The sequence below is a fragment of the Pelobates fuscus genome, chromosome 7 (assembly GCF_036172605.1).
Source record: "Pelobates fuscus isolate aPelFus1 chromosome 7, aPelFus1.pri, whole genome shotgun sequence".
In the NCBI taxonomy this organism is placed as follows: Eukaryota; Metazoa; Chordata; class Amphibia; order Anura; family Pelobatidae; genus Pelobates; species Pelobates fuscus.
In genome coordinates, this window is record NC_086323.1 from 123,714,429 (window position 1) to 123,737,161 (window position 22,733).

General features: G+C 43.8%; 1 protein-coding gene across 1 annotated transcript; it reads right to left on the bottom strand.

Annotated features, from left to right (window-relative positions):
• Positions 1-1,886: 1,886 nt before the first annotated feature.
• On the bottom strand, positions 1,887-20,464 carry LOC134569207 (coagulation factor XIII B chain-like). The gene is made up of 9 exons (XM_063428120.1): positions 20,257-20,464; positions 17,922-18,098; positions 17,333-17,500; positions 14,301-14,480; positions 12,500-12,664; positions 9,765-9,947; positions 7,723-7,920; positions 2,442-2,624; positions 1,887-1,900 (listed from the first exon to the last, which is right to left on the bottom strand). The coding sequence occupies exons 1-9, from the start codon at positions 20,342-20,344 to the stop codon at positions 1,887-1,889; spliced, it is 1,356 nt and encodes a 451-aa protein (XP_063284190.1). The 5' UTR covers positions 20,345-20,464.
• Between the last annotated feature and the right edge of the window lie 2,269 nt (positions 20,465-22,733).

Sequence of the window (22,733 nt, forward strand, 5' to 3'; positions counted from 1 at the left end):
CGAGGGAGACCATCAGTCCCCCTTTCTGCTGGGCTTTTAGATGGTAAAGGATGTTTATGACCTTTCTAGTGGCTACGGCTTCCCTCTACGGCTATATTGGTTTTATACAATGGAGAAATCCAACTTTCCGCAAAAGCCTTAGGCCCAAATCTAACACTGAGCAGTCCTCTTGGTATTGCCATTATTTTATATTTAGCATCTCTTTTTTTTTTTTTTTTTGTTTTATTTTATTTATTTATATATATATTTTTTTTTTATTTTTTTTTTTTTTAAATGCTTTTTTCTTTTTTTTTCTATTAGATTTTCATTATTCTTATCTAGTGTTTCTATGTGGATTAACTACCGCTACAGTAAGTCCCTGCCTGGGATGAGGCATCTGTGGATGCTTGTCTAGCTGCGCATCTCGGCCATGTGGATGAGTCGTGGTAGCATACTACAAACGGCTGGTCAGGGTGGGAGATAAAGGTCTAAACTCTCTGGGCCCTCGGTTACTCTGGGATCATTTTGTGTTATTTTTATTTTTATCATTTTAATATTATTATTATTATTATTATTTTTTTTTTATTTTTTATTTTTTATTGTTTTTGTGTTTGTTTTTCTTTTTTTTTTTTTTATATATATATATGGCTGTACTTATAGAAGCCCTTATTACTCTTCTTACTCACTCACGAGTTTACAAGTTATATCATGTGCTGGTTACATTATAGTACGTTACCCTGCCCCTTAGTTGACCATCTCGATCTTTAAAGCACCAGTCCTCCTCCACAGGTAAAGTCTCTGTCTCTTATTTCTTTTTCGCCCTCTTCCATTCCTGCGGGGCCCTGGTCCTATTCCCCTCTTGTTCCTCCGTCGATATGGTAGCCAAGTTCCATTCCCGCAAGATTCTGTGGCCGTCCTCCGGGGAGCCCATGACAATAGTTTTCCCTTCTCTCAGCACTAGAAGTTTGGTGGGATAGCCCCATCGATATGGGAGATGATTGTCCCTGAGCGCCGTGGTTATGTCTCGAAAGTCTCGTCGTCTCCTCAAGGTATATGAAGATATGTCCGCATAGATGGTGGTCCCCTTGTATGCCGTAGGTAATTCTTTCCTTTTTCTGCTGGCATTGAGTATCGCCTCTTTGGCATGGTAATAGTGCATGCGTAGTAGGATGTCTCTTGGTGTGTCAGCCGGTAGGAATTTTGGTTTGGCGGTTCTGTGAATCCTATCCAGCAGGAGCAGATCTTGTGGTAGATCCGGGGCCAATTCTCTCAGCAAGCCGGTGATGTGGGCGGTGAGGTCTTCTGTTTTGACCGCTTCTGTCACACCCCTTATCCTCAAATTATTGCGGCGTGCCCTATCTTCAATGTCCGCAACTTTGAGGTCCTGGGCGTCCATTCTCGCAACCAGGCCCTCTACAGTGTCAGCTAGGGAGTTGTGGGCCTCCGCCATTTCTGAGAGCTGATCCTCTGTGCGCGATGTGCGCTGACCAATCTCCTGTATCTCCTTACTTAGGTCCTTGATGGCTCTGTCCACCTTCCCCACTATTTTGTCGGACATTTCTTCCAGAAGCCTTTTCAGGGTTTTGTGGGTTAGAGGGCTGTCTTGTTCATTTTCGCCTTGCAGGGGCTCTGTCTCGAGTTCCCCGCCGGCGCCATCTTGGACGTGCTCTGTCAGGGTTGAGGCCTTCCCTTGTCCTGCTCTCGAGGCAAAGAAATTGTTCTTTTCTCCCCTCTCCCCGGTCCTCCTGCCCTTTGTCTGGGACATGCTGTCGTCGGATAGCGTTTTTTTGTAAGTTAGTCGGCTTTCTTTCTGTAGATATGACTCCTATTTAGCCGTCGCGGCACGGAGCTCCAGCTACATGCGACTGCTCCGGTCCGCGTCCAGGACACGCCCCCGTATCTGTATTTTAACAGTTGAAAACTAAATGAAGTAATTTTAAAAGAATCGTTTTCAACAAATTCAAATTAATGGAGGATTATGGTAGTGGTCTTGTATGAAGACTGACTGTGAAATTGAAACCTGGAAGCTTTGTGGAAGGGAGCTTTAGAAATCTAATGCCTCGATTCCACTGAGCGGTATGGTTTGGGTCGGTACGGTTCGGAAGGGTTAGAATGGTCCAGCCTATTTAGGTGAGCGTTTCCACTGCAAGTCAGACCGCCAGGGGCATGCGGGGTTTAGACCAAATGCATAGCGTGTCATTTGTCACGAGCATTGACTTTTTCCTGTCCGCCAATCAATGGATTGTATAGTGTGACGCCAGTAGCGCCACCCTAATCGTACCGTACCATTTCCTATGGACCTACATCTGAAGGGTGCCTAGGAATAGTGCAGTTTGGTTCAGTTGTATGGGCCACTTTCATAGTGGAAACACTCAAAATAGAGTACCAGACCATACAGACCCAAACCATACCACTCAGTGAAAACGGGGCATAAGATACATGCATAATAAGACAATACTTACTCTGTTTATTACACTTTGGGTAATTTATTTCACCTTTACTACATGTAACTCTGAGCTCCTGTTCTGGAATCATTCCCTTGATGCATTGAAACTGCATGCTCTCCCCATCTTCAATTTCCAAATGTGTATCTGGCAGCACAATATAATTTATCAACATCACTTTTTTTGATAAAATGCAGGAGCCTGGAAATGGTATACAAATATTTGTATTAATGCTAGTTCAGTGTGATATCATTGTAGAAATACTCAACATGAACTTTGTTTTCCTAAATGTTTACGTGAAAAAAATTCCTTCAATATAGTTAAAGGAACACTCTATAACGATTTCATCTAATTGAATTGGGTGTATTACCTTGAATCTTTATTTAAACATTTTCGTGAAAAGCGGGAGGTGCCTGAGTGGAAACAGGTAAGTAGGCCTACAACAGCCATAATAGTACAAAACTATTCCAACACAGATATTACACTCGTAGTCAGCATGACCGTAGCAAGCCCCAGTAAAACAGGGGTGACAGATCCTTAACTCACTTGAACTATGCCCAAGTGGGGAGTCAAGTGCTGTGGGTTGTGAGCATGTAGCCTGTGTTCAAAATGGAAAGGAGTTCTGGAAAGGAGTAGCAAGAGGGTTGAGGAAAGGAACTATTTTTAACAAGAGAAGCGGAGGGTAAGACGGAGAAAAAAAAGCAGGGTGGAGTGGGTTTGTTTGTTTGGGTCGGGCAGGGGATGAGATTTGTGTTCTGGGTTTCTCTGGTCTAGAGGGATGGGGGGGGGGGGGGGGTATCGGTACCCTTCCAGGAGATGCAATCCAACCAGGGTGACCAGGTAGAGATATATTTGTCAGAGGTGCCATTAAGGGCAGAGGTAAGGGCAGAGGTCAGACCTCCTCCATCCTAGTCACCCACTGCTGGAGGGTAGGTGCACCCGGAAGCTTCCAGAGGTTAAGCTTGGTCAAGGATTTTTTGTACATCCTTAGTGGCATGCTGATATGGTGCAAAAGCATTGGGAGCAGTTGCAAAGGAGTATCCCTGGTATCAACGCCCAGTAGGGGGAGATGTTGGGGCAGGACCACCACATGTGAAGCCGGTGCCCCTTGGAGAGCTGCAATCCCAGCATTCTTTAGGGATTGCTGCGTTCATCCAGTGGAGTACATCAGGCATTCTATACCAGTTTGTCAGCACTGTATAGCTCATTTTCTGGTATTTGGAGCTGATGGAGCATTTATGGGACATATATCTTGTCCTATTCCTGGCCCGTGAGAGTCACCCCATCTCCTTCTCCCACCTCACTGTGAACCTGGGGACCTTCATCTCTCCTCCCAGTAGTAGCATAGTGTATAATGTTGAAATTCCCCTAGAGATATGTGATGGCGAAGTGCAAATTGTTTCAAACTGGGTGAGAGACCTATTGTTCCTCCTTTCATTCTTACGTCATTAATCTGTTTTCAAACAGTTAAAAGAGGGTCCCCAGCAGCCCACAGCCCAGCATTCACTAGAAATATGCCTAAAGCAGTGATTACACTTCACCTTAGCTTTTACCAACTCATACCAGCAATGGACGAATGTGACCATTCATTCAAGACCAGACAGGTAACACTTCAAAACCTACATATTTATTCCCTTTACCCCTACACTGTTGGGTATATTGCAGAAGGTGTAGAGTAGAGTCAGTGGCATAACTAGTGTAGAGAGGGTTTTGTATGTGCATTAATTGCGTTTATAACATGAATTTCGCATAATATATATATATTCAAAATGCTCTTACGACAGATTAATAAAGTTTTAAAACAAAATTGAAATACTAGTAAGTCCATCTTACTTACAACTTACTATACTATGTAAGTGTTGCAAGTACTCCAAAAATAAAATAAAAAAAATAAAGAGGGAAACAAATCCTTTCCCTCCTACTATTCCCCTACTAAACCAAAAAATAAATAAATTAACAAACCCTATAAAATATTATCTGTCAGACCGCTCGGCCACGCTAAACACAGGCAGGAAGGGAGCAGCATAGCTCTGCCCTCCTACCAGACACCCAGCAACCACAGACCAGGCCTGTGTGGCTGTGCACCGGCCCAGAAGGTATGCAGGCAGCCCATGGTCGCAGGGGTCACGGCTGCGTCTCGGCCCCCTGGATTGAGGGGCCCGGTTGCAGCTGTGACCCCTGCAACCGAGGTAGGTAGACCACTGTTTACAATACTGCCCAACCCTTTTGTCATTGAAAAGTTTCAAAGTCAAGAAAACTCATCGTTATTCTAGCACCGAGAGAGTTTCCTCACTAAAGCCTCTATCCATGTCCTGTGAAGTCATCATTACCGATTACTTGTGTCCATGCACATGCATTGGGACACACAGCACGCATGTAAATTGCTGTGATTGAATCTTGAGCTTCCCTATGAGAAGCACTCACTTCTGCTCTGAACAAATCAAAGCTAATGATGCAAGAAACTCGCTCTGTAACTGAGGGGATTTATAGATTTATAGAAATTCCGGTCATGATTGTGGCTCGTAACACTGTAATTTAGCGTCTCCACCCTCTGAATGGAGGTGCTGAACGTTCCTCATGGAGATGCACTTATTCACCGAAGTTCTATGAGGAGATGCTAATTGGCGCAGAGCCAGCTGTGACCGGACTGGCAAGTAAACTACCTTTTTGATGGGGCGGGTGCAAGGGGACTAAATGGTGTTTGACACCTATAGTGTAGCATAGTGTGAATATACATTTGTATTCCTGTCACTATAGAGTTCCTGTAACTATTAATAAATATTACTTAGCATAATATTTTTACTGTGTTGGCACCCCCTATATTATATTCTTAATTACTATTACCTTATAAGCTCTATTTTTGGGGTTGCAGCCAAAAGTTATTCTATACTTACTTGATTAATTTTGCTTTTGAATATCCCTGAAATTCCTTTCCATACACATAGACACATGCACACTGTATTTCTCCCAGATATTGCTAATACACAATATGTTTCCTAATGCACAATATCTTTCCACAAGCACAAACTTATTTGATTGCAAATCCCTGTCCTAATGTGTTTTACACCCCACCTCCTATAGAATGTACCGTATATACTCGAGTATAAGCCGACCCGAATATAAGCCGAGGGAAAACTTATTGACTCGAGTATAAGACTAGGGTGGGAAATGCAGCAGCTACTGGTAAATTTCTAAATAAAATTAGATCCTAAAAAAAATATATTAATTGAATATTTATTTACAGTGTGTGTATAATGAATGCAGCGTGTGTATGAGTGCAGCGTGTGTATGAGTGCAGCGTGTGTATGAGTGCAGCGTGTGTATGAGTGCAGTGTGTGTATGAATGCAGTGTGCGTATGAGTGCAGTGTGTGCGTATGAGTGCAGCGTGTGTATGAGTGCAGCGTATGTGTATGAGTGCAGCGTGTGTGTATGAGTGCAGCGTGTGTGTATGAGTGCAGCGTGTGTATGTGTGCAGTGTGTGTAGTGTGTGTGTGTTGCAGAGCTTTGGTGGGGGGTGGGCAATATGATTATTTTTTAATTAATTTCATATTTTTTTATTATTATTTCTTATTATTAATTTTTATTTAATTTAATTATTATTTTATTTTATTATTATTATATATTTATTTCGTCCCCCCTCCCTGCTTGATATATGGCAGGGAGGGGGGCTCTCCTTCCCTGGTGGTCCAGTGACATTGGCAGTTTAGTGGGGGGCTGTCAGAGCTGTAACTTACCTTTCCTGCAGCTCCTGTCAGCTCCCTCCTCCTCCGCGCCGTCCATTCAGCTCTTCTGTCAGCTCACACTGTAAGTCTCGCGAGAGCCGCGGCTCTCGTGAGATTTACACTGGGAGCTGACCGAGGTGCTGAACGGACGGCGTGGAGGAGAAGGGAGCTGACAGGAGCTGCAGGAAAGGTAAGTTACAGCTCTGACAGCCCCCACAGCCCCCTGTCTGTATTATGGCAATGCAAATTGCCATAATACAGACTATTGACTTGAGTATAAGCCGAGTTGGGGTTTTTCAGCACAAAAAATGTGCTGAAAAACTCGGCTTATACTCGAGTATATACGGTAAGCTCGATTGAGCAGGGTCCTCTTCAACCTATTGTTCCTGTAAGTTAATTTGTAATTGTCCTATTTATAGTTAAATCCCCTCTCATAATATTGTAAAGCGCTACGGAATCTGTTGGCGCTATATAAATGGCAATAATAATAAATAAGGGGAAGTCTATGCACCATAACCACTACATAGTATCTGAGTAAACAAATTTGAATACCTCCCAACGATAGCGTATCCAGCAGGATCAGCCAGAATTTAGAATTCTGTTGCACCATCCTGAGTTAATTCACTGGTGTCACTCATCTAGTGATATGTCCCAAACAAACCCAGCATGAGCATAGAGCGGTAGTACTATGCAGAATGCTGTCAGTGCATTGCACTTAGGTTGCCTTAAGAGGTATAGCTTTGAGTTGGTCTGGCCAGACCAGAGTTCCTGTCAGTCAGGTTAGCACACAATGTTTTCTACACAGTCCTGCCTCCATGTCACTGCCTGTTTTCTGGTCCAGCAACTTCCAGTCCCAGATCCATATTTGTTAATGTTGTGAAGTGTGACTTTGTCTCCATCTAGTGGTTGCTGGATTTACCATATTTTCCTAGATACTGCTACTTGGGGGATGCTTTTAACATGAAAAGCGCTGCCCTGTAATACGTAGCATTTATACCTGCACAAAGTAAAACAACTAATCATAGTTGCTCATTTGGGATCTCATCCTTATTAAAGGGACACCATAGGTCCCCAGACCACTTCAGCTCATTGAAGTGGTCTGCGTACAGTGTGCCTATAGCACTTAGTGCTGACATGTAAAACATGCATGAGAACATCCAACGTCAGCTATTTAATGTTTTCCCATGGAGAGGACCTATTGCGCGTACGGCACCGCTACGCATGCGCATTAGCGCCCCCTCGCTGGTAACGTCTGAGGAGGACGAGCCACGACCCAGCGCCAACAGACATTTGCACTGAGATCAAGTAAATAAAGGAATTTTAACCCTCTATTCACTGTGGCGGGCGGGGGGGGGGGGGGGGGGGAGCTATAGTGCCAATAATAGCTTTCTATTCTTGGCTCTATAGAATCCCTTTAAAGAACTGATTTACATCCTGCAAGATATGAATTGAATACACATATTCTGGGCAGCTCTTAGCATGTCCTGTCTATCAGCATGTCATATTTATACATGTCCAGGGAATTTTGGTGCATCTGGAAACCCTTCTCAATACCGCACACAGTCATCAGGCTTACCTTGCTTAAAGCATCTAGGGTACATTAATTTTCCTCTGTTGCATTTAACTCGAAGCGTTGAAGATGGCTGAATTTCAAATCCAGGGGAGCAGATAAACTCCACAGTGTTGTCATGTTCAGAATACAATTTATTATCTGTTTTCCACCTTAGCTGTATGTTATTTTTTGTCATGTCTTTCTGACTTACTGTGCATGGTTCTGAAAACAGAGGAGACAATTTCCACTCATTTCTTCATTTTAATTCTAAACACAAGCACAAATGTTGCAAATGTAGAGAAATACAAAATAAGTGAGACACAGCATTTGCAAGAAAAGAAATGCATTGATGAAATAGCTCACAATTCAACACTGTAATACCTTAAAAACTACTAGCAAGTGCAGATTGGGGGGCCATTGGGGCTTGTTCTCTCCCCAAGACATGTTTACAATCAGAGGCGTAACTAGAATCCACCGGGCCTTCCCCTTCATTTGCCCCATAGCCAACCTCTCTCACCCCTCCCCTTCATTTGTCCCACAGCCACCCTCTCTCCCCCTCCTGCTCCATATGCAGGCATGAGGCAACTTCAGTTGTAAGAAAATGAATTAGGCTTTGTGATAGGAGGGAATACAGGCATTTGGAAAGACGAGGGGACATAAGGACTCTTCTTACAGTGGTATGGGGGATTGGAGAGAGGGGGGACATAAGAACTTAGGTGTTAGAATGTCTCTCAAGTAAGAGTTAAATTACTCAGTTGTCAGGCTCAGTGAAGTCATACTGGCTCTTTGTTTTCTAATAAATTATTTCAGATTATTGTAGTTCACTTTTCCTATTTAAGAATTACCATGAGAACATCAAGTCGTTCGACTGAGTCCCCTGGTCTGCATGGTTTTGTGTTACATAGATCCTTTGCAGCCTGTATCCATTACTACTCTACACATTTGGCTGTTGCCCTTGGCTCAGACATCCCAACTACTCTGTTGCTATATCCTGTCTTCTGTGTCTTCCCAAATTTCTGAACTTGGCACTTATATTCTAACAATGCTTATGGAACAAACTTTTAACTCCTGACCTGGATTCTGACCCCGACTTTGCTTTTTGACGTAGCCATTATTGCATGGATTCCCGGGATTAAAATTTGCTTAATATTGGACTCTGCCCTTTCGCCAAAACCCCAACAGAGCTCCAAACTCAAAGTGTATGTTACAGTAAAATCCAAACACTCACTTATTGTCTTGTATCAAGACTATGAATTCTCTCCTCATTCAGCTTGTTCTCCATAATTTACTGTGTACATGGGGATTTGGGGGAGGAAGGGATACATAGAAAGGAGAGGGCATAGGGCCATAGGAAGTGAAGGGGACGCAGGGACTTAACAAGAGGAGGTGATATGGAAACCTAGTAAGATGAGGGGACATGAGTTTAGACTTAAGAAGAGGACGGGACTTTGGCAGGGGAGGGAATTTGGGGACTGGAAGTGAAATAGAAAGCAGATATAGGAAAATAACAAGGCCTGTGGAGAAATAAGATGTAAGGTTGTTAACTTTGCAGGGTTTTATCCACCTGACTTCCATTTTATTATAGTGGGGTACTAAAAGAGAGAATGGGAGGTACTGTATGGATTTGTTTCCATCTTATCTTCCACAATGCCAACTACTCCACATTATTCCCTACAGTGTCAACCCAAATGCACTTGTTTGTTTTACTGTTGTGGAGCTCAGCAATGCAATAATACACAACGAGCATTACATTAACCCCTTAAGGGCAGACGACGGATATATTCCGTCATGATTCCCTTTTATTCCAGAAGTTGTGTCATTAAGGGGTTAAAATACATTTTGCAGTAAAATGCACAACACTGTGTGAATATACATTTGTATTCCTGTCACTATAGAGTTCCTGTAACTATTAATAAATATTACTTAGCATAATATTTTTACTGTGCATTGTTGATGAATATTCTTTTTTTTTTTTCTCTGTTCTGATTACATAATTTGCCAGTGGTTCTACCAACCCTGATTACTATATATATTTACCTTAAGCGAAACATTGTTAGTTTACTCACCCAAACAAACAGGGACATCTGACCAACTTCCATTTTCACATACAATTGTTAGATTTCCCTGATGCTTGTAAAGCTGCTGGCATTGATATTCTACTGTAGATCCGGAAGGGTATTCTGTATGGACTAAGGATTTCATTTCTCCATAGATGATTCTTGGAGGTGCTGGACATTTTTTTTCCGTCTCTAAAATATTCATTTAAACATTAACAATACTGTACACTGACTGTACAAATGAAACAGTAACCAAGTAAATAAATAAAAAAAAATAAAAAACACCCTAGGAATAAAAGGAACACTATAGGGTGAGGAATAAAATACTGTATTCCTGACTCTGTAGTGTTAAAACCATCATTTAAGTGTCTGGACAGTAAAGGTATCCCTAGGGGGCAATGTAAACACTGCATTTTCTCTAAAAAGGTAGTGTTTACATGGAAATACCTGCAGGGAATGAATATACTCACCAGAACAACTACATTAAGCTGTAATTGCTCTGGTGACTATAGTGCGCCTTTAAGACGCAAGGCACACTACAATATGACAAATTGCAATCTATTCATTTATTGTTGCACAATGCCTGCTGGATCAGCTAGGCAAATAAGGGTTTGCGACCCACTCCTTCAGCATTTTAGTCCACAGAAGAATTTCACACACAAGCAATGTGTGTGAACTCACTATTCCTGCCACAGTTCACTGAATCTGTGAGTTCATGACATCATGGGAAGCAGACAACTATGGGAACAACAATGGGTTGACTTTTCCTATAAATCTGACTCGGAACCAGAAAACATTAAGGTATTAACACACTAAACCATTCATTCATTGTTAACAACTGAAAAGGTTATTGCAAATATTTGATCGTTTTTACAGTGTCATTATTTTTAATTTTTTTTATTCCCTTGTCGAATATCCGTATTTTTGGTTTAATGAATAAATTCCTAAAATCCACTCTTTCTAAAGCCTAAAATATTGGCTTTCAAATAAAGATGTATAAGAATGGAGGGTCTCCCCGGCCGGCGGGGGTTATCCTGGCAACTTTCAACGGTGACTAACTTGTGAAGTTCCTGCCACGATACACTCGAGACAAATTACCCGCCAAGACCAAGATGGCGGACACAGTGTGCATCTCACCGCCTCAACCCAACCGACTGTCTCTGCAGTAGAGGCTTGACGTCCTATTTACAAACTTCTGGGCCACAATAGCCGCACGCCGGCACAAGCCTGCTGGAGCCCAGCCTGAACCAAGCGTGCCGCTCACACCGGGCAGCCCACGACTCCTGGACAAAGCTGTGGTGCAGCATGGCCGCTAAGGAAGGAAAAACGGAGGCCACATAAACGAACATGGCGCCGGAAAATCCGCCCGGCAAGGTCCAGCACCCGTCCTGAAGCACAGACCCAACCGGGAAAGGTACGAAACCTATCGACGGCTAAGCACCACCGCAAGCACTCTTCAAACCCACTTACACCCAGCCAACACCAACAGAGGGCTTACCTTGCTCCGAGCAACCTGGCACCTTCATACCCAGCTAGCCCAAAGAGCCTGCCTCATGATGCACCGCAGAGGTCGCGACCACTCGGACGGACCCTGCAAACCGCAACATGTCTGCCCCACTCCCACGACATTCCAGCAGACCGAGGGCGTCTAAACCTGAAGTCGGAGCTACGACGTGAAGTACAGCAAGAAGGTTTGCCGGACCGAGCTCTGCCGCAATCACCCTTGGGGGATCCTGCCTTACCAGCACAGGGGGTTGGCTGATCACAGCAGCGTCACAGCAGCGTCAATTGAGACACTATACTCAATATTGGCGGTCCCACCTCATCCCGGACTTCTCAATGGGCCTGAATATCCATATACTATTGCAATGCCCTCTACTGATTTAATCTGCATGCTCCTATCCTAGGGCAGTATCCCAGTAATGTCATACACAAACCTGATTTATATGCTTATACTGTCATGTAAAATAGAGACACATATTTGCAAGTTTTACAATCATAACTGCACCCAGCAGCTTCTTGTCACCCTATAATCTATGTCTAGGCTACATACTAGGCCAGCTACTTCCTATCTTTAGCCACCATAAGTAAGAACCATAAGCAAGCCTGTAAGATATCACACTAGAACTACTAGCCTGTAAGCTTGTCCAGCTACTATTCACAGTAACCAGCTACCGTAAGCACTGAGTAGCTATACATAAACTACATACAGCCGTTGACACACAACTTGGTGAAAACGCCCTAATAACGATAGCAAGTACGTAGCCGGTTTTATACCAGTCGCACACAACGCCAGCCTACTCAGATATAGTATGCTCAGCTTGGCTACCCCATACAAAAGCGCACCCACGCTCCTGCGCCTAGACAGATGTGGATAGCTAAAACTCAGGGACACTTACTGTTCCAGCATACTCTAAGCTCAACTGTTAAACCACGTTTCGTACTGTACTAACTAAGCATGATAATTACTACTCAAACACTTGTTTACCAAATCGTTACCTTTTCTATTTTAAAAAATATATGCAAACCAAACATGCCACAATTTTGTTATGTTATGACCATGAAAATCGAGCCTGCTGAAGCTGTTGTGGTGATACAGGCACTGTTGTACCCACCTGCATATCAAAAATAAAGAATAAAAAAAAAAAAAAAGAATGGAGGGTCTGTGAACTGTTTTGTAAAATATTTATTACAGTCTCAAAACTTTACTATGGATGCTCAAGCAAAATTCATGATGTACTCACTTAAACAGATCGGAGGTAAGGACCAGTTCCCACCAATGCAGATACTTTCCTCTGGTCCACTTAATTGGTATCCATTATCACATCTGTATTTGACATTACTTCGATTGCTTGTTGGTTCAATTTGTCCAAATCTTATAGAAGGTGGGTTTTCACATTTATGCTCATCTTTAATTAACAAGAAAATGTTTTATTTTCACATCATTGTTGAATCAAGTTTGTCAGACAAGAAACTGCTATGTGCCACTCTTGTAGTCAAGCCTTTATGCAAATTTTAAATGAACACTTCACGCATCATAACCCCTATAGCATTCCTGGCAGCCACACATAGTAAGAAGACAAACTATTTTAGAATTTTCACTTCTTACTTGGGGCCCGCTGGGCACTGTTTCCCACCTTCACTATAGCTCAGTGAGAGCAGGGAGCTCTGTTCACTAAGCTAAGACTGGCAGTGCAGGACTTATCTCATTGGTTGGGAGAGATCAGCTGATTCTCTCAGCCAATGAGCTAGCCCAGTTTACCTCAGCAGTGCTAATGGAATCTCCTGAGCAAGAGCTCTCGCTTAGCTGTAGTGAGGCGAGTAGAGAGATAAAGTAGAAAGATAAGAAAAAGAAATTAAGACAGTGCACAACCAAAGAGAACGTGTTCAATTTCAGCACACCAATTCAGTGTTTCTCAACCTTTTATGGAAAAATAACACTGCAAGTCTAAAAAAAGATCATCAGCACCCATCGCTCGAGAAAGTAATTTCTATTGATTTAAATTCCAAATGAAATGTGTAGACACTAATATTTAAGTTAATCCTATATTGGAGAACAAGCCTGACTAAAAGGAGTGAAGAATATTTTACAAATATATGACATATACTGTGAATATTGTGTATGTAAGGAGGAGTGTATATTAATCAGGTGTATAAAAGTCACAAAATGAAAATATAATACACATATAACAGTTACATACAGAGGACACTGGCACTCACACAGACGCACACAGGACACCGAAACACATACACAGTTACACAAAAAGGGCACTGACACACACATTTACACACAGAGGAAACTGACACACACACACTTACACACAAAGGACAAAATCACTCACAGACACACTCTAACTGAATTGATACACACTGGCACACACGCTCACTGACAGACAAATAGTAACACTCAGAGGACGCTGACACGCAGAGAACACTGACACATGCACACATTTACACACAGAGGACAGTGACACACACATTCACTGACAGACACACTCTCACTGATTTGACACACTGACAAACACACACAAATTCACTGATTTGACACAGCTATCCACCTTCTTGGGGCGCTACAGTGGGGTTAAGCGCCCAGCTCTTGGCATACCCCATGCGCATACCCACTGAGTTACAGATACTGAGTGGATCTACTTCATATATATGCCATCGCAGATTGTAAATCTCACAGTGGACACTAGATGGAGGAATTTTTCCACACTATGCTCAGAATTAGACAATAATAATATAAGTAGAGAATGGTACTGTGCCTTCCCAGAATTACAGGACACATATAGATAAAGGTGATACAGATAAAGGTGATAAAGGTGATACAGATATAGATTGAACACACCAAAGGAAACTCTGTAACTATTCTATTAAAAGCTATTGAAATTTCAACTTGTGAGCCTGAACTCTGCTTTGGAATTACTGATATAGATAGATACAGAGTGCAAGCTCTGAAGATCATTTGTTTCTCCTCTTCAGGCATCAAGCACAAGTAAATATTTGTCACATCTGTCTACTCTTTTTCAAGCACTGAATACTTACAAATGCACTGCGGAAGAGACGTCCAGCTTCCATTGATACAGAGTATTGATTCTGAGCCATGTAACTTGAATCCTGGCAGGCATTTTATCTGCACTTCCTCCCCATTAGAATCATGTTGTTTTGAAGGGATCTCCTCTGTGTTGCTTGGCCGTGGTCTGGGAGGACATCTGTCTCTGATTTCTACAAAGAGGGAGCAGAGATTTCAGATAGAATAGTCTAGAGGAGTACCCTGGCACCTGGGCTGGCTCAGACAATTTACCTGGGGTCCACCAGGTGTCAGTGATCTCCTACATGAAAGCTAGGTGTGTTCAGGTATAACATTCCAAAACACCTGTAGACAACCTGTATATCACATAAACGTTGTTTTTTTTGCACTAAACCAGGAGTTGAAATTTTCAGGTTAAAATATATTTTTTTCCAGTTAAGCTATTTTGACCAGGGTTGGGTTTCCCATTTAAAAGAATAGCACCTGCCTGTAGGGCAGAGGTGGATCCAGAACCTAATCTCGAAAGGGGCACTGGTAGATTATTTAAAGAAACAATTCAGGAGCAATAACCACTACAGCTCTCTTTATTGGTTGTGGTGCCAGGAGTGCCATGGCGCCCTCCTAGAGTAAGTAGCCAAACTCAAGAACAGTTTGACAACATACTCGGGCTCTGCAAGGATAGGTGCTGTAGTAGGGCATAGGGGCTGTATAGTGTATGTGAGGGTTGAAGTGTGTGTGCAAGGGGGGCACTGTGTGTATATGGGAGGCAATTTGTGTCGGGGGCAATGTCTCTGAGGGGTGCAGTGTGTGTGTGTATGGGAGGTAGTGTGTGTTTGGGAGGTGTAGTGGACTGGACCCTGCACCAGAGTCTGCCCCAGTTTTCTGGAGGGGACTGCTTGCTCGCCTCCTGCCCAGTGATTATGGTCCCGGGAAGATGGGACCCTTTAAAGAACTGCATTTGGACATATTGTACTTTATTGTACTGTGCTGGCCTTTTAACAACAGTGAAGGAAAATACGAAACTTTTTGGACACTTCCTCTTCCCCTCCCCCGGATCCATTGTTCTCCAGCAGGGTGTTGTCCCAGGGATACTGCCAGACTCTTGTGAAACTGGTTTGGGCCGGAAAGCCATGCTGGCAGTGGGTTTTAAAAATACTTTTGCTGACTTTTGAACCCCTGGTCTGATTCGTGCCATTTTTTTAATATATTGTTCCCCTGAATGGATTGATTATGAAAAATGTATGTTTTATGTTTGTGACATGTATGTTTTAGAAGTTATAAATATTGTGTAAAAACTGTATTCCTCTGCCTGTGATAATGAGATTAACCATTGTGTTCAGTAATCATATCACAGGCAGAGGGGAGGATTTTGTGTGGGAGTGCCTGTGTGTATTGTACGGATTGATTGGTTGTTCTGTAAAACCCTGTGGGCTGTACTGTGTTTGGGGATAGGGAATAAAAGAGGCTGTATGGGCCAGGACAGAGAGTTCCTGTTTTAACCCTCAAAGTGAAGTGTCGTCTCATTCTTGGGGGAGGATTTATTGTATGCTGTTCCAGTTTGACTGCTAGGAGTGTAAACCTATTCGTATGGTTTCCTATTCAACTGTCTACAGCATTCATATGCTTGAGAGGATTTATATGCTTCTTCGGTTCGGTGATTGTGGTGTCTGCCAGAGTGCTTGGAGTCCTCAGGAAACGCTAGGTGCATCCTTTAACGGAGGTACCCAGTCGGGGTGCCAGGCGATCCGTTACAGGAGGTAGTGTGTGAGTACTGTGTGTGCGCATGGGGGAAGTGTGTGTGTGAGGGGTGCAGTGTGTGTATGTGGGAGACTGTGTGTGTGTGAGAGGGGTGCAGTGTGTGTATGTGATAGAGTGTGTGTGTATGTGCGTGTGAGATGAGTGCAATGTTTGGAGCAGTGTGTTGTATGGGGGCAGTGTGTGAATGGGGGGTACTGTGTGAATGGGGGTAGTGTGTGTGGGGGGGCAGTGTGTAAATGGGAGGGTAGTTTGTGAATGGGGGTAGTGTGTGAATGGGGGGGTTGTTTTGTTGAATATGTACAACTTTACAATGGCTTAAAAAGGTAACTAAAAGTTGCAGCAATGTTACTTTATAAATCACCCTCATGGAAATTTCAGCTTTCCCTGGTAAACAAAGTTCACTCTCCTACTCTGCCCATAGATGCACCTCTACTTCCAACCTGCTTGTGCCTCTTCCCCTCAGTTGTCCCTTTTTGCCCCAAACTCTCACAGTTTTGTCTTTTTGCATCAAAAGTCCTCATCCTTAATGTGTCTCCATAACACTTCTCTAGCCCTCTTAATACCTTCTTGATTTCTCATGTCTCTTAATACCTCCCCCATCCCCAATGTGTCTATTAGCAGGGCTGGCACTACCATTAGGCAGCAAAATGTCCAGGTGACCAGATGGAGGGAAGAGGGCAGTACACTCCCATCTGCCGGTCACTGCGTGTAGTATGGCCGAGCTGCTCCATGGCATCCTCCAGCTCTGGTTCATGCCGTAAGCTATGTAGAGGGGGCAGGGGATATGAAGCACATTATATCCTTGCCTTCTGTGTTCCACACAGTGTGGCTAGTCCCTAAGTGATGGGGCAGGACTGGAAATCTGATTCCACAGAGCCAGCCATCATGCTTTCAGGATAGCTGATTGCACAGGGCTGACAAGTAAGTATGTAAATGTGATAGTATGTATGCTGATATGCCTGTGCTTGCATGTCTCTGTATGAATGTATATGACTGTGTTTGTATGACTGTGTCTGTATGTATGTGCATGTGTGACTGAGTTAGGGGGAGGTACACACCCAAATGGGCTGGGGGAAGAAAGAGACGTACACAAAGGAGCTGTTGAGGCAAGAGACACACAAAGGGGCTGAGGGGGAGAAAGAGACACAAAGGGGCTGTAGGGAAGTAAGAGACACACAAGGGGGGATTGTAAGATAAACAAAAGACGGTAAGGCAGTGTAAGGTACACATTCAAAAGATAGGAGGACAAGAAACACTAAAATGGATAAGAAAACAGAGAGACGTTTACCTTCACAGGTAGGCAATGGTGGATCCCAGCCATAATAATGGCACTGGCTGATTTCTGAACCGTTCAACATCAAACCATCATCACATGAGAACTTTGCCACCTCATTATTTCTATAGCTTAGGCGTTTGCTCAGGACACCAGCTGTTGATGGTACTGTGCATGTAATTTCTTAATGGAAAAATAAAATATTCCGTAAGTTCATTGTATCTCAGGCAATTTATGTAATCATAGTATCCGTTTTAGCTCATTTCCAAGACAGTGACCCTTGATGTTACCGCTTATCTTTAAAATAGCCAATTTTGTTACTTAGATTTGAGGAGAGCAGTTAGAAAATAGAAGGTTTATATTTAATTTTGATATTTTAATCGTCAGTCATTAATACTTTGCATGCAAAATCTGAGTTTGGTTGTTAATCTTTTGAGGAATGTAGTGGTTTTATGCAGATGCTTTAACAACTATGGTAATTTATTTAAAAATAGGTTAGCTATAATTTTATTGTATGATTTTATTTCCTTACTTTTTATGTACTGAATATGTTACTGTTACATAAGAATGTACTAAACAAAATTTGCAAATGTGAAGTACATACCAATACATTGAAGAATTGTTGACCACCCAGATGAAAGACACACGGTTTCCTCCACTATATTTTTGTGTGGACTCACATAACCTACATCACATTGGTACTGCAAATGCTCCCCAGTTTTAAAAAGGGTTTTATTTGGTAGGTGCTGTATATTCTCGAAAGAGGATACTTTGCAAGTACCTAAAATTAAAAAAAAAAAAACAAATCTGAATTAAATGAAAAGCAAGCCCATTATATTAGAACCCTCCTCAACAACGTTTCTATTGACCTTAACCTGTTTATTGTTTATTTGTTGCATTTTTATCCACATTTACATTGTGCAATGTAGCCTAACATGTTGATACTCTATTAACATTATTAAAGGAACACTTCAAGCACCTTAACCACTACAGTGTGCTCTTTTGGTTATGGTTCCGGGTGTGTCCTGAGGGCACCCTCCAAAATTGCAAGTAGTCAAACTGTTTCAGTTCTGACTTCTTACCTGGGGTCTACCAGGCTCACTCTTTGTCTTCTCTATTTCCAACAGAGAGCTGAAACCTTTCTGTCTGAGCAGAAGACTGAGAGCAATCAGCTGATCCTATCCGCCAATGAGCTAGCCCTTCAGGATTTCAAAACAGCATGTCTTCTTACAATGGTGAATGCCAGTGCACACCTGCCATAAAAACACCTACAGCGCACTGTAGTATTTATGGTGCTTGGCGTTTTGGCTGTTGCAAATTTGGGGTTCAAATATTGCTAATATAGTTATTCACCAAACTGGGAAGTTGATCATTGCAAATGAAGAGCAAATTTGAGGACAAACTAGCTAAGCTGAAAAAGTTAATTTAGTTTTGAAGACTGGCCAATCCTTGGAGCAGAAGCAAGAAACAAAACAGGGCTTTCCACACACCGGGTATGACAGTATGTCAGAAAGTTTAAGACATGATGGAAAGAACTTTGGAACAGTGGAGGGCAAGCCAAAGTCTGTTTTTAGACCAGTATATTGACATTAAGTCCCCATGGGGAATGACGATTGGACAATAATAGGGCAGCTAGTGGCAGTCCTTAAACTCTTTAGAAACGTGACAGAAATTTTGAACCATGGTAATGCCAGGTTGAGATAGGGCATCCCCTTACTTGCCAGATAGATGCCTTCCTGAAAAATATGGAGGTTGCTCCTGAGTCCTGATAGAACACTGCAGTAACTGCAATGGTCAGGAGGCTGAAAGATGTACTCAAATCTCATGTTCGCAAATTATTTGATAATTGCCTTGTGTGATCCTCTGGTTTTTGTTTTATTTTATTTATTTTTTTTTTATTTTTTTTTTATAGCTGCACATAAATTAGCAAATAAAAATCGGTGACATTTGGTTTAAGCAGCATTTTCGGTAAATATTAACACGTGAATAAATCATTGAAGAAACATACAAGATATAAGTGCTGCGGCCGTAGAAATTTACATGCATATTTGATTTACTCCATCCCAGAGGTGGTCCAATATTTGAAATGATATGCACATTACCCAACGTGAGGGATATCTTTATTATAGAGGTTGCATCGCGAGCTGTTGCAAGAAGGTGTGGCTCTAATATATCAAACTGAAAGATTTAAAGGGACACTATATTCACCCAGACCACTTCAGCTCAATGAAGTGGTCTGGGTGCCAGGTCCCCCAGGTTTTAACCCTTCAGATGTAAACATAGCAGTTTCAGAAAAACTGCTATGTTTACATTTCAGGGTTAATCCAACCTCTATTGACAGTCTTCCTGACAGCCGCTAGAGGCGCTTCTGCGACGCTGGATTCGAAAATCGCATCCAGCGTTCAGAACGTCCATAGGAAAGCATTGAGAAATGGTTTCCTATAGACTGTTTGAATGCGCACGCGGCTCTTGCCGTGCATGCGCATTCGGTTCCACTCGGGAGCTGACGTCGGCAGGGGAGGAGAGGTCACCAGCGATGTGGGAGCCCGCTGCTGGATTAAGGTAAGTAACTGAAGGGGTTTTAACACCTTCAGCGCCAAGGGAGGGGAACCCTGAGGGTGGGGGGGGGGGGGGGGGGAGAGGGTCCCAAGGATGATATAGTGTCAGGAAAACAAGTTTGTTTTCCTGACACTATAGTGATCCTTTAAGTATACTTAAACACACCAAAGTATATTTACTGTCAGTTACTTGTTTGTTTTTACTGGGGTTCTTCTTTAATACACCAAATAGTTTGATTTCTTAGAAAAGAGGAATAGAAAGAATTGTGGCCTGAAGCCAGAACTCTTCTGCCTGAAGAAGAACACATGTTTTGTCTTTATTTAATATATCAAGAATCATTCAAAGAAACCAATCATAATATATAACATTTGTAGACTTACCTTGATCTCCTCCTTCTGCGGTGAAAAATACTGAGCAAGTCAGTAAAATGAGAGCCATGAAAGTGGTAGAATAATCCTGATCGTTCATTTTAGTTACAGAGTATGCAATCAGATGCTACTCCCAAGGAACTTTTCCTCCGTTGATATTTTTTATCCTCAGAAATGACTGTGTTGACTTAATGAGCAAGCTGCGGACTATCATTTGACATCAAATTGTATTACTCATCTTGTTGCAATGCTGTACTTTTTCTTGGCAATTATTTTTCAGTTTCCAATTTTAGTTTCGTTTTCTTCTCTCCAGACCTATCCCAACAGTAACTTTGCGAAAGCAAAAATAACATAACCTTTTTTAATTTTTTTTTATATTTAACCCCTTAAGGACCAAACTTCTGGAATAAAAGGGAGTCATGACATGTCACACATGTCAAGATTCCCCCTGGAATAATAAGGAAGGGGGAACATGACTGCTGCCCAAGATTGTGGGATGGATCAGGGAAGATACAATGTTGCTAAGATTGGGGGGTTCTTAAAAAAAGGGAGAGGGAGGGGACTTACCAGTCGGCAGGATCAGTTGAGGGCTCCTGACTGTTTTCTTAGCTGACTGTCCCCTGTAATTCATAAAGAAAATTATTATTATTATAAAAAAAAAAAAACGGCGAATCTACCCTAGCCTGTTCTTGCTGTTATGGCTGCCCCAGCTGCTGATTTACAGAGGCTTCTGCAGGCTTACCTTGAGGCCCACGGTCGAGGGGCCCTGTATGAATTGATGTCGGGGGTGAGGAGCATGGCCCAGGAAGAAGGAGAGGAGTCCGGTCAGCCTGTGGCATCTGGCGGACGGAGGGCCTGGAGATCGCGGCCTCCGTCGTGCCTTTCCCCGAGCCTGGTCCAGCAGCGTGAGCAGAGGCATAGTGGCGACTCGGCCGCGCACTTGGAGCGGTCATCGGTCCCCAGGAGGCGAAGGAGCCGGACTGTCACTGGTGTCCGTGCCCAAGATGGCGGCGGCGGCAATGGCGGAGGTGAGGCCGGAAGATCGCGCAGCCCGCACTCTTCTCTTCCGGCCCAACCGGATGTGACGTCAGCGCGCCAAGCGTGCGCACATTGGAGGAGAACGCCAGGACGCAAGGCGCGTACGTGACGGCTTCGCGCAGGAGAGTGCGGCCATCACAGGCCTTGCGTTCCACCGTGCGCTCCACGGGGATTACGCCGGTGCTGGAGCCGGCTGTCAGCAGTGACCACAGCGGAAGAGGGCGGTCGGGCCAGGAGGCTGACCGTGGGTCCCCCCATACCTCGGCAGGGTCCAGTTCTGGATCGGAGGAGGAGGCATCCCAGCATCCTCAGGCAGCCACAGGTGAGTGTTGCGCCAGCGCTTGGGATGCGCTGGCGGTAGACAGGGGTAGTGGTGGGTTTGGGGGGAAGAGGTGCTGGGGTTGCTTAGGGCAGTTTTAGAGAGGCTCCCAGGCCCAGCTGCCAGCTCGCTCCTTTCACAGTCAGGGGATACGAGTAGGCAGGTGGGGTGCGCTCTGGGGGACTGCGGGGGTGCTTGCCGGGTTACGAATTGTCCCCCCTATGTATCCCTTTCCTGGAGCTGCCGGCGCACCGTCCAGGGGCGTCTGTTGGCTCTCAATGAGAGCCATTGCAAGTGGTTTGGATAGTGTCGATTCAGACACGAGTGCTCTCATTGTGGAGGGGCCCACCCGGCCCTGCGTGCTTCAAGAAGGGTAGACAAGGAGGGAGGCCCACTAGGGAGGATCTCCCTGGAGGGGAGGACTCCGGTGAGCGTCTTGAGGATGCGCCCTTGGCTTGCCAAGTACCCCAAGCGTAAGGATGCAGAGGTCCTACTGGAGGGGTTTTCGGTAGGGTTTTGGATTCCGTTGTTCATTCGGATACCCTTCGTAAGCAGACAATCTGCATTCGGTAGTGGGTAAAGAAGGGATATTAGAGGGGAAGTTGATGAAGGAAGTTCAGTTGGGCAGGATGGCCGGCCCATTTGATACGCCGCCATTTCCCAATTTGCGGGTCTCCCCACTGGGATTGGTCCCTAAGAAGGAGCCTGGATCCTTTCGTCTCATTCACCACCTCTCCAATCCGTCAGGCGGGTCGGTGAATGATGACATTGACAGGGAGGTGTCGCACGTTCGCTATGCCTCCTTTGATCGGGCTCTGGAGTTGGTTCGGGAGGCAGGGAGGGGAGCTCAGTTGTCCAAGTCGGATATCGAGTCCACTTTTCGACTGCTCCCGGTCCACCCAGACTGCTTTCACCTGTTGGGTTGCCGGTTTCAGGGTTCCTTTTTCGTAGATATGTGTTTGCCAATGGGCTGCGCTATCTCCTGTTCTTATTTTGAGATGTTCACGTCCTTTTTGGAATGGGCGGTTGCTCGGGTTTCCGGGTTAGCGTCGCTGACTCACTATTTAGATGATTTCTTGTTTGTGGGCCCACGGGAGTCGGAGGACTGCGTGGGGCTCTTAGATTCATTTAG

Coding starts and splice junctions, on each gene's coding strand:
- LOC134569207 (XM_063428120.1), bottom strand. CDS start 20,344: ATGAACGATCAGGATTATTCTACCACTTTCATGGCTCTCATTTTACTG. Junction 18,099..20,256: donor CGCAGAAGGAGGAGATCAAG/GTAAGTCTACAA, acceptor TTTTAATTTTAG/GTACTTGCAAAGTATCCTCT. Junction 14,481..17,332: donor ACCATTGCCTACCTGTGAAG/GTAAACGTCTCT, acceptor CCCTCTTTGTAG/AAATCAGAGACAGATGTCCT.